This window comes from Mastomys coucha, unplaced genomic scaffold (assembly GCF_008632895.1).
Source record: "Mastomys coucha isolate ucsf_1 unplaced genomic scaffold, UCSF_Mcou_1 pScaffold20, whole genome shotgun sequence".
NCBI lineage: Eukaryota > Metazoa > Chordata > Mammalia > Rodentia > Muridae > Mastomys > Mastomys coucha.
Genome location: NW_022196903.1, coordinates 107,900,089 through 107,912,662, shown reverse-complemented (window position 1 = coordinate 107,912,662; position 12,574 = coordinate 107,900,089). Strand labels below are relative to the sequence as shown.

Genomic DNA, 12,574 nt, shown 5'->3' with positions numbered 1-12,574 from the left:
GGTTTCACTCAGACTCTGGAGGCTTCTGACCCAGGGCCTGCTGGAGTGCTGCTGCCTGGGTTTCACTCTTCACCTCAAGTGGCTGTTTCCTTCCTGCTGGTGAGGCCTCCGAGACCCTTACAAGCTCTCTCGGCTTCCTGACTGTGGATACAATGTGGCATGTGGTCTCATGCTCCTGTTGCCACACCCTCTTCTCTGTGCTGGCCTGTGATCTAGAACAAATCCTTCTCTTAACTTGCCTCTGGCAGATATTTGACTTCCTCTCTTGCCTCTCGCTTTTCCAGTATGTGTGATGTACCTGTAAGCAGGTCTCTCTCTCTCCCCCCAACCCTCCCTCTCTCTCTCTCTCTCTCTCTCTCTCTCTCTCTCTCTCTCTCTCACACACACACACACACACACACACACACACACACACACACACACACAATGTGGAGGACTCTGAGTAGGGACCAGAGGTTGCTATTCCATGTCTTCCTTGTGTATGTACAGAGGCAGGGCTTCTCACCTAAACCCAAGTCTCCACGGTGAGGCTGGTCTAACTGGTTAAATGGTCTCCTGTCTCTTCCTCTCAAGTGCCAGTGCTGGGGTCACAGGCAGGCTGCCATGCTCACCCTGCCCTTACGTGGGAACTAGGAATATGAAGTGTGGTCCTGGGCCTTGAGCAACAAGTGCTTTATCCACCGAGTCACCTCCCCCATCTCACATTTGAGTCAGGGCATAGCTATGTGCCCCAGAGAACCTTGAACTCTGAACTCACCTGCCCCCACCTCCAACTGCTGGGGCTACAAGTCATGTCTGGTTATCATTGTCTTAATAAAAGATCTAGGTTGGTGGGATGTTAATTCGTTGCTGAGAACTACCAAAGTCCCCTGACTGATAGGCACATCCTCTAGGAATCCATTTTCTCTAAGTTCACAGTGTAACAAAAGCTCCTGTGGGTCAGGAGGAGCTCACCTTCTGCTGGAAGGGGCATCAGGAGAAGCACACGGACACACATCTGTGTGTGCGTTCACTTTGTGAATACCCGGATTGGTCATTTAGTGATTTGGGTCATTTTCTGCATGTGGTTTACGCGTCAATATAGTACATTTTTTGAAAAAAAAAAAAAAACCCACTCTCTTCATATACAAAGTAGCTTTACTTGCTGCCTGCTTGCAGTATCTATCCCTGTGGGTTGGGCCAGACACTAAAAAAATAAATAAATGTAAGGAAAAAAGATTCCACCCAAAGAGCCTGCTTTCTCACAGCTAGAGTTTTTCATGGTTTCAAGGCTAGTGCCAGGTTTCTTCAGCTCTAGCATTCAGTTGATTTCAGCTGGGGACTATCAAGGTTCTCACTGTCCCTAGAAAATATCTGAATGGGCCAGGTTGTCTGTGCTCTCATATGGAGGGACAGAGCAAGCCAGTGGCCTCCCAGGTCCCACTCAGAGGACAGCAAAGAAGTCAAGGGATGTTCCCCACCATCACACACTGGTTTTGGGGGTGTTGGGGGGTGTTGGGGTTTTTGGAGGTGGGTTGAGGTCTTTCCAGGAACCGCACTCCACAGGGACAGATTAATAAGCACTCTCCTTGGGGCACTGAGAAAATGAGCCAGAACTTTACGGGTCACTCTTTACAAGCAAAATACACAAAGGGACTTAGCCAGCTCCCCCTCCAACAGGAAACCATTTGTCTCTGGAGGAGGGAGAGAAGAGGAAGAGAAGGAGGGGGTAGAGGAGGGAGAAAGAGGGGATGGGGAGGAGGGGGAAGAGGGGGAGGAGGGGGAAGGATGCTGCATCTGCCACCAGGCCCTGCTCTGTGGAGAAGATGCTCCCTAATCAAAGCACAGTTGCATCAATAGCCCCTCCACTTGAGAAAAAGGAAAAAAAGAACATTTGTTTAAATGAGGACTGAGCAATTCTGATTAATTCTAAAGTTCTTTCTCTTCTTTCTTTTTTAGAATGTTGCTAAAAATAAAGGCTTAAAACTTGAAATAAGTAAGCAACATACACACACACACAAACACACACACACTTTTACCATATACGGTGGCATTATTCTTCAGCTTTTGAAAAGGCCAAATGAAGAGATGGCCAACAACCAAAATAACCCTTTAGACAACTGCAAAAGACGAGAAAGCTGGAAAGCTTGGTGAATGGCAGGCAACTGCCAGGCTCGCTCATTGGGGATGAATACCATCGAGGGACAAGTTGCCATAGCACTTGGGAAACACAGGCACACGCATCTGACATGGCCACCTGTCTAGGGAGGGCGTTCTGCCCCTGGCCTCAGCACTGAGAAAGCAACAGAGGCTAAAATTTAACTTAGAGGAAGAAACCAGTGCAGGGGCGTGACAGAAATTTTAATTAGGGCCCTCCTCAGCATGAAATTTGTCAGGGAGATGGGGAGAAGGAAGGACAGGGTAGGAGGAGAGGCAGGATGACCTGGAGAAGATGGGAACAAGGGCAGCCCAGGCCAGCCTGAAGGTCAGCAGCCTTGTGTGTGGTAGGGGGAGGGGTGGTTACCATGTTGCCAGGGTCTGCTGGGAGTATGTCTGTGGAAAACAACTGACATGTTCAAGTCACACAAATGACACCCTTGGGGAATACTGAGGGAAGCCACCTTTCCTGGGGTTCTATGGTTTCCAAAGACAAGGTAGAGGTACGCCTGGACCCTTGCTAAAGCACCTATGCTCCCGACATAAGCAGTTAAGAGACAGCAGGTATAAAGCAGGAAGTGGCACAGACAGAAGAGATGGAGAAAAGCCAGGCTGAGGGGGCACTGTAGCCTGGGGCTCTCCAGGCACAGAAGCTCTGGGAGAACACCAGCCATGGGGCAAAGCCCGGGCTTGGATCACAGCTTCACCAGTTCTCTCCATGTGGTGGGCTAGCCTTTCCTTCTACTGATTTATCCTCACTGGAAAGTGCCAGGCACAGGGGCTGGGTGACTACTCAGTGGTAGAGCACATGCTTGGTATGTATGATGTCCTGGGTTTCATGCCAGCTCCAAACAAATACATAGGTCAGGGAGGGTCTGCAGTGAAGGACCCCCTCCCAGTTAGGGGGTGGAATGCATGGGACGGTGGAGAACAGCTCCCCAAATGCGACACTGAAACTGCCCGTATTACCCCAAAAGGCGGCGTGAAGACTGAGAGACCAGGACCTGTGGGCCTCATCCCATCTTTCCAGTGTCTTTCATTTCAGCCTCAGGCATGAACCCTGCAAGCTGTGGTGGGAAAAGACCCTTCTGGGTGACATGGCTAACAGTCTGCCCATGCTTGCCCAGAAAGGCTTTCTGCCCAGGTAAGACACTGGGCACTGAAGGCTTATCCATACTCTGGGCTGCTGGGCCGGCATTTATCAGCCTGGTCTCTATGACTACCAGGGAGCTCACTGTGATTTGTAGACAGGAAAATAAGGCCCTGAGAAGTTCAGAGACTGGGCCACTGAAGGCTGTAAATGGCAGGGCTGAGACTGAAGCTGGCTGAAGCATGCATGGCAGTCCCAAGCCCCATCCCTTCTTTTTCTACTGCATGGCAGAGTCTAGTCAGCAGCTTCAATGCATCAAAGTGAGGCAGTGCTATGGGTTCATTTCCCCTCAGCAGTGTCCCCGGAAAGCAACATTCTCCCCTGAGGCCCCACTGCAGTAGCTGTGCTGCTGGAAGAGTGTGGTGTCCCATCTTCCACTCTACGAGAGGATAGGGCAGGATCACACTTCATTTCCAAATCACTCACCTGGTGAGGCACAAGTCCCAGTGAGGTGGGAGGCTCATTCATACGGTCATCACTGCTGCTGGCGATGGCGTAGCCCCTGCAAGAGAGAAGCAGAAGGGCCCTTAGCTCCTTTGTGCTCATGGTGATCACAGGAAAGAATATCTCAAGACAATGGAAAGAGCTAGGAGAAGCAAATGCCCCTGCGCTGGGCTTCATAAGCTCACAGGAAACTCATTTCCAGGGGAGGGAGGGAAAGGGGGTTAGTTTTTCAAAAATGGGCACCATAGAATAGGAAGGATGAGAGTGAACTGTGAACATCGCCAAGCGGCAAACTCTCATCTGTGCTTTGGGTTCATCAGCTGTGACACAGGAGGGAGGAGGCTGCACGATACAATTGGGGCATGTGAAATAAACTGCCAAGTGCAGGGCCTGCCTGCCTGCCTGCCTGCCACTCTCCCTCTCTCCCCCACTCCTACCTCTCACATGCTTTTACTACACTGTAAAGGGTAGCCTTAACTCCTGGCTTGGGCTATCCTCCAGCTTGCCTTCCTTCCAGCAGTTGGGAGTGGGGTGTGTCTCCCCGCAGCCTCCTTTAACTTGCTAAACTTATCTAAATGCCACAAAAATGGAGGAAGGAGATATAAAAGGAACGAACTGGGTGGGAGAAGTACCAGCTCCTCCCCAGAGAGGGTCAATGTTCATTTATGTCCTAGGAGAACTGTTTTTTTAACCCGTTACAAGGACAAAGAAGGCAGGGATTTGGGATCAGGGAGGTGTAGATCTTACTTCCTACTAGAGGTAGTAAGAAACTTGGATGGCAGGAGAGATGAAGGCAGAGGAGGCCACAGCTGCTCATCTCCCTTTCGTGCCTTGTCTACTAGCCACTGAGACCCCTGAGTCACATGACAAGCAGAATACTGTGGCTTTCTGCCATTGCCTTTCTTGGAATTCAATTTGGATGAGAATTAAGTATTTTCTAAATTTGATTCTCCGTCTTCACTGCCAATAGCGCATATAGCAGCACAGTTTTCCAAAGCAGGGTGAAGTGACGCTGGGGGTGGGGGTGGGGGACAAGCCTGGCTGCCATTCACGGGGCCATGAGTCTGAGACACCAAGCCCAGCTCCCCCACCAGAAATGGGGCTAATGAGCCAGGGCATGACGTTGTAATGCTGGCACTGGGCAGACTAAGGATCACAGTGAGTGTGGGGGTAACCTGGGCTACAAAAGTCCATAGGAAGTCTGGAATACATAGGCAGTCTCTGTCCAAAAACAACAGCAATAAAATTACAAATGCTAGTTAAACAAGTTGACAGTTTTAATGTGCCTGGAGCAGAGCCTTGCACAAATTTTTGAGAAATGAAGCACAGCATCTATATTCCAGTCAGGTGTGGGCACCTGTTTGCCCTCAGGCCAAAATCACAGTTTCAGTGGAGAATAAGAACTGAGTGAAATAAGGTTATATGGAAAGCTTAAGCCTGAAACATAACAATGACACTAAAAACCTTGATGTCTTTAACCTTCCCCAGGCACAAAGAAGAAAGAATCAACTCTATAAGAATGAGTCAACAGGAAACAACGGGCTAGAGCAAGGGAAGACAGAGAGGATGAAGGGACCCACATGAGGGACACAGGGGACCAGATAGTGCAGCTGGACATCTTAGAAATAGCATGGAGGACAAGAGGATTGGGCAGGGTGACACTCTAGGGACAGGGCAGAGAATCACATTGCAGATGGAACCCTCATGCCAGAGATGCAGATGCTGCAGAAAGCTGAGGTAGAACAAACTGGAGCAGGGGGATTGCCCCAGAGCCACGAGGGGAAGGAGGGGGAGAGGAGAGGAAGGGAAGGGGTAAGGAGGAAGGGGGGAAGGGGGAGAACAATGCAGAGGAGAGAGGAGGGGGAGGAGAGAGAAGGGGAGAGAGGAAGGAGAGGGGAGGGAGGAGAGGGAAAGAAAGGAAGAGGAGAAAGAAAAGGAGGAGAGAGAGAATATGCCAGTCTAGAATTCCAAACATGAGAAACCTCCTTAAACACAAAGACCTTTTCAGAAAAACAAAAACTGAAACACTTATGGAAATTCTGCAGGCAGAAGACAATGCCTCAGGGCCACAAGTTTAGAGACACAGAAAAAAATGAAAAATGTTAGCAACACAAAATGAATACTAACTATGTAGCCATATCTTCTGGAGATTAAATATGTAAAGAAATTTTCAAAAACAAGTATGAAGACCTTGCTGGTCATCTAGCCAGCATTTACTCTTCTCTTCTGCCTCTCAGGACTTTCTTCAGAGACAAAATAGGCCCAGGTGACAAAGTTAATATTAGCACTCTTTGCAAGGTGAATCCAAGACTGCATTTTTTGACAAGGTTCTTTAAGGGGTAGCTCACACTTCCACAGCAGCAAGGCAGCTGTCAGCAAAAAGGGACCCACAAAAAAAGTGGCTGGCCCATTTTGCAAGGCTGCCGTGACAGGAAAGCATGGCTGTATTCTGTGTTAGCTCAGGACACAGGGCTTTGGGACTAGGCAACCAAAACGGCACCTTACAGCCTCCAGGGGTGTGTGCTGGATGTGAGCCTGGTGGTCTGCAGAGTGTGGAAACACAAGCTTATAACTGCAAGGGCCTGCTGCCAAGACAACCAGCGGCTTTGTGCTTGGCCTGCTATGTGCTGCCTTGACGGAGGTGAGATCTACACTCAGGGGCAACAAGGAAAGCACAAGGCCTGCAAGATGGTGTGGGAAGATAAGTTGTGACCTGAGGGTACAGTGACCTAAGAGAAGAGGTGACTTAGTGCATCCCAGACGGCATGGGGAAGACAGGGGAAAGGCCAGCTGGTGGATTTCTCTTCCCAGGGTATCACTAACAAATGACTGTGCTGGAGAAGCCAGGCTAGAACTGGGAACAGTCACGGGCTTTGTGGTGAGGGCTGCTGTTCAGGAGAAGCAGCTGGTGACAAGACAGGTGCTCAGGCTGAGCAGGAGGATGGGCATGAGCACCGATTAAGAATTATTTAAAGTCAGATTTCAATAGTGACAGATGTCTTATTTGTGACACTTGCCTCTGGACATTCCTTTACAATCTGGCAGCCGGTGACAGTGACAGTGACCGGACATGACCTGTGACCTTTCCTATGGATTTTGTCCATTCTGTGATTAAAAGGTGTGATTTTGTTTTAAGTTGTAGTCATCTGAAAATGCTTCCTGAGAAAAGTAACAAAGAGGCCTTACTGCTCACTGCTGAGCTATCACCAACTGATGGATTCTGGGAAGGTGGAAGGCACACTACAGAGATGTGCACTGACTGCTGAGTCCAGCAGATTCCAGTAATCAACCCCACACCTATCCCAGTCACACAGCTGGCCTGGTCAAACTCACTGGGTCATAAAACAAAACAAAAGGTCATGTATATGAGAAAGATACTTGTAAACAGGAGATGGGCAGTGGTGGGCGGGGGAATAATCATTACTATAATCATGTTATCTACATATTTACATGTATGATGTCATCCAGAAACAAATCTATTAATTAAAAAAAGAAAAAGAAAACTGATGAAAGGAATCCCTTTGTCTCAAGCCCCAATGGCTTTTAACGTATTATTAAAATAAATGCTATTTGCCTGTGAGTAGGCATTGTCACACAGGTGTGATACTAGAGTGCAGCATCTTGTCCCCATGGGCAGAGAGGCTGAATGGCATATGCTGAGCCTCTGGAATAAGCCTGGATGTGGACTTTGAACATTAATTGGCCAAGTTCCTGGACACAGACCTCCATCAAAGGCAGCTGATATAATTCCTAATGCCAGTGACACATTATACATTACACACATTATACACATAGTACATACGGTATACACATTATATACACAGTACATACAGTATACACATTCACAATGTCCAGGGCTAGGAAACTATAACAGACTAACAGAAGAAAAATATAAAAGAGCAAATGCCCCTGCCAAAGTCTTCCTTCTTTCTTATCAATTACCAAAATAATCAGAAGAATTCAAGGGGAGCATAGGGACATAGCCCAAAGATTGCATGCTGACTGGACTAGGTGTTTTTAGTCTTGTTTTGAGGTCAGAAAGGCCAAAGGAGGCCCTGGGAGCCCTGGGGAGACAGTGACCAGCCATTGCCAAAAAGCACTCAGTTCAAATGTTCATCTGTAGGCTTCAGACTCACCCCTCAGGATGCTGCAGAACAGAAACCATCAGCTCCACGGCCAGGGCACCTGCAATCACAGCCAGGCCTGGGCGGCTCACTGTGCACTGCTGGTCCAGAGTCCGGTCTCTGGTTGACTAAAGAGAAACAACCACAGACATGTATAGAGTATTCTAACTCAGCCAGACCTAGGTGAGCCTGAAACTCCCTATGATAAAGTTACAAAATACAACCAGATTGGTGTAGTTGATGAAGGCCAGCCAGTCTCATCCTGCCTTGTCTTGGGAGAAAACAGTATGTAATTAAAGAAGGCACTACACTGAACAGGATGTGCACTGCAAAGAGACAGAGTTGAGACATTAACCATCAGCATGGGCCACAGGATGGCTCTGCACCCATGGTTTCTCAACAGGAATCTGTCACCTCTCTTGTACTGTAGACGAGAGGTGGAGTCACAGTGAGGGACAATCATGAATAGCCGGTAACTGTCCTGCCTGAGGTAACGGCTCAGAGTGAGCCTGACTGAGGCAGGGGCCATAATCTCTACCCTGTGTCCTCTGTTCCTGTGCCCTGCCTCATCACCCTGACTGTGCCCTGGGCACTTCAGTGCAAAGCTGCAAGCATCTGTTACTACCTGGCTACATGCACAAGCTGTTACTGGGTCAACCCCACAAATTCTAATCTTCCAACCAGGGGCAAATCCCAGAGTTATTTAACGCTATAAACACTTCAATGTAATGAAAAGACATGGCTGTCCTGCGTGGGGGCTCAACCCTGTTTGATGGCAACCACTGACCAACAGGCCAAGCTGCAGGGTCTAGCACCTTGTGAAGGTCATTAAGCCTCCTCCCTCACACAAGAGGAGATAGCAGCTTTTCTCTGTGGAGGGAGAAGCCAGTCGTGCCAGAGAGAGCAGACTGGGCTTTATAACATCAGAAGGGGAAGCAGGGCAGGTCACACAACAGGTCTGCCACTGACCCCTGAGAGACACCTGTTCCTGTAGGCTCACTAGGCTGCAGAACCCAACTAGAGGTGTTCCTGGCTGCCTTCCATTCTATCTGCACAGCAGTGAGCATGCTTGGAGTGGGGGTACAGGGACATAGCCCAAAGATCACAGGCTGACTGGACTAGGTGTTTTTAGTCTTGTTTTGAGGTCAGAAAGGCCAAAGGAGGCCATGGGAGTCCTAGGGAGTCCAGTTATTGCCAACAAGCACTCAGTTCAGGCCAGGGGTCGGGGGCACCTTGTCTAGATTGTCAGATAAAAGTACACTAGGCACAGTTAATAGGTCAATTTCAGACAAACAAGAATTTTTTTTTTTATTCTCAGAAGCTCTTGACTACTGTAAAGGGCAAACTTATATACTTAAAAACAAAACAAAACAAAACAAACAAACAAAAAAAAAAACCAGGCAACCAACCAGTCAAACAAACAAGCAAACAAAAAAGCCTCAAAAGAATACTTGCTGTTTACCTGAAATTCAGTTTCCAGACAGTGTGACGGGCCCATGCCCTGCCCTGTTCTTCAAAGTCATAGGGAACAAGAGGCCTAGATCATCAGAGACAGCATAAGGCCGGAACCAGAGCCTGGGGCTCAGTCTCCTCATATTTGGGGCTCTTTTTGGAGTGAATGGAGAACTATAAAGGGGGCAGGCTATGCCACATTTATGCAATGACTGTGGCTCAGCCATTCAGGTAAGAGTGCCAACATGGCACACGGTGGGATAGTGCCCCTCCCCACAACTAGAGAATGCTCTTTACTAGACAGTCTTTAAACAGCACTGGGAGAGCAGGAACACAGAACCCGACTTACGTCTCCTGGAGCCACCACATCATTGCAGAAGTAGCAGCCAAGCTTGTATCCAGGGATGTTGGAAAAAAGCGAGGAGCCCAGGTCGGCAGGTGCTACAAGATGGCTTGGGCACAGGTCCCCGGCTCCCTGCTGCTTGGGTTTCTTCAGGCCATGTCTCATGACAACAAAGGTATCAAACCCCAAGGCAGCATTGATGACCAGCTGTTAGCAGTGAAGAAGAAAAGGGAGTCAGGACAAACACATCTCAGGCCAAGGCTAAGTACCTATGGAACTGGTTACCTTCAAATTGCTTTCTTTTTTCATGTGAGTGTAACTAGTCTTTAATAGCCAATTGAAACCTGCAAGAGACTTTATAAACCACTAACAGAAACCATTTCATTTAAAACCCTTTACAAATATTGCCTGTTTATAGATGAGGATACTGAAGGTCAGAGTTCCACCTCCATCCCAGGGTTGTGGAGCTGATAGGAGGGAACTATGAACAGCAGTTGGTGGTTGTCCACACCACTCTGCCACACCCCTTTAGTTCCTTGGAAAGCTTTACTGGGACATGGTTTGTAAACAATGATTTTCCCACCATGTGGATAGATCCTTTTTCTTTCTTTCCTTCCTCCCTTCCTTCCTTCCTTCCTCCCTCCCTCCCTTCCTTCCTTTTCAAGACAGCTCTGGCTGTCCTGGAATTCATTCTGTAGGCCAGGCTGGCCTCAAACTCAGAGATCTGCCTGACTCTTCCTCCAAAGTGCTGGGTTTAAAGGCATGGGCTACCACTACCTGGCTTACCATGTGGATTTTAAAAAGAAGCCTTCTGCTTTGTACTTTAAGAACTTCTCTTGTTTGGGATTTAAGTTGTTCTCCCAAATTTTTGGTTACATAATAGTTTAAAAGAATCAAGAAAAGGCACACTGGATAAGATAAAACAAAAACCATAGCTCTAGGGATTCTAGAAACTCTGAGGCATGGCCTCTTGGATCTCCTCTCCCCTTTTGGGTTTGTCCTTTGCCTCATACAGGATAGACAGAGGGTGGATGATGAATGACTGACTGACAGATGCAGGGTGATGGCAGTAGAGGCAGACATGCATGTTTTTATATACAAATGTAACATAATACTCATATTCTATTTTATCTTATAATATGGTATTTTCTTATTACCATTCTTTGAAAACCTCCCTGAGAATGGCTGCATACTTAATTAAGTGTCCTACCTCACAGGCCCTTGAACCTCACTTGTACCAACATTAGCACCTGCGAGGACTGCTGGAATAGGAAGCGCACCCATTGCAGGTTGGTGGCCTGAGGTAAAGAGCTGCAGGGCCACATAGGTCACCCTCCTTCCTGGGGAGGGCAGGCTGTGGACACTTCTCTCCTGGGTGGCTCAGTAAGTTCTAGACAGAGGTAGCATAAGGCACACTCCACCTTTCGCTTGCTGGCTGCAATAACAGTAGGAAGCCACCGGCTCTCCCGGGTGTCCATTAGCAGGAAGATGACATCATGGTTATCAATGAGCTGCTCCAGCTGCTCCACATCTCTGCGGGCCTGCTCCATGGTGACGTTAGAGAAGTTCACAGGGTGTCCTGGCATGGGGATGCTCATGTTGAACCCCCTGGCATTCTGGGGAAGCAATGACCACACTTACATCATTTACATTATAGGAATTCCTCTATGTACAGTGTTACTGCTCTTTTCCTCAAATACCTGGGCTCTGCTCTCCACCTTCACCACTTCCTTGAGCGCTCTCTCTCTCTCTCTCTCTCTCTCTCTCTCTCTCTCTCTCTCTCTCTGTGTGTGTGTGTGTGTGTGCATATATGTATGTGTATCTGTCTGTCTGTCCATGTGTCTATGTATCTGTCTATGAATGTATGTATATATATGTCTGTCTCTGTGTGTGTGTCTCTGAGGATGGAACTCAGAGTCATGGGAGCAGCACAGCCAGAGATTCACTTTCCACAGAAGGCAAAGGATCAAAATTGCATCGCAGTCCTCTGCATCCCACAGGCCACAGGCAAGTGTGAAAACATCAGCTTTCCCAGAGTGCCCAAATACTGACTGGAAAGATGGCTGGGGTTGGGGTGTTACAGGTTGAAAAACTCAGGAACTAAGTGGCAGAGCTCAGACTCAAAGCAACATCTTCATGGGCTGACCTGAGACTCTTTGGCCTACTCTTCCTAGGAACCACAGGAGTAGGAGGCTGGGGCTCCTCAAGCTTCCATTTTGAAACAATCACATACAAAGCAGGCTGGAAGCTGAGTCCAGCCTTGCCTATCAGCTTACACGGCCAGCTGGCACACCTGCAGTGTCGACTTGCAGCTGAGACTTGGAAACTGTGGGACATGCCACACTGTGCCAGCAGAGACCTAACCAACATCTCAGTGGTGAAGCTTTGGTTATCCAGTGCATAGCTGGGAACAGTAGGTCTTCAGTCAATGCTATGGAAGTCCACTTGATAAATAATGATCCAGACGGATGCTTGTGAAATAAAACCATAAACATCAGGAGGCTTCAGCAACATATGAGTCAATATTGAAAGACTAAAGGAGGAAATTACTGGAAGGCAAGCTTTGCCATGGCTAGGGCTGAGGGTGTCACTCTTACTAGCATTGTAAGAAGAACCCTTAAAGATTGCTCATGTGATTCCTGCTAAATAAAATGTCCACACATTCAATGGGCAGACTCTTGCTGAGTAACTTTAAAGACATCTCAAAACTTACTTTTTATTCAAGTGAGTTAAATATGCTGGTTAGTTTTTGTCAATTTGACAGAAACTTGAGTTGTGTGAAAGAAGTAGCCTCAACTAAGGAGTTACCTCTGTCAGACTAGCCTGTGGGCATGTCTCTAAGCCATTTTCTTGATTGACAACTGATATGGTAGAGCCCATCCTGCTGTGGGTGATACTATCCTGGGCTACATGGTGCAGGAGTGT

General features: G+C 48.0%; 1 protein-coding gene across 10 annotated transcripts in view; it reads right to left on the bottom strand.

The window, feature by feature from the left end:
• Atg7 (autophagy related 7) overlaps window positions 1–12,574 on the bottom strand; it is a 209,850-nt gene that overhangs the window by 141,407 nt on the left and 55,869 nt on the right. For all 10 annotated transcript variants that reach the window (XM_031382978.1, XM_031382968.1, XM_031382976.1 and 7 more), the window contains 4 exons: window positions 11,071–11,265; window positions 9,656–9,856; window positions 7,867–7,982; window positions 3,713–3,788 (listed from right to left, as the gene is read on the bottom strand). In XM_031382978.1, coding sequence (XP_031238838.1) covers window positions 3,713–3,788; window positions 7,867–7,982; window positions 9,656–9,856; window positions 11,071–11,265 — 588 coding nt within the window. The remainder of the gene's footprint in view (window positions 1–3,712; window positions 3,789–7,866; window positions 7,983–9,655; window positions 9,857–11,070; window positions 11,266–12,574) is intronic.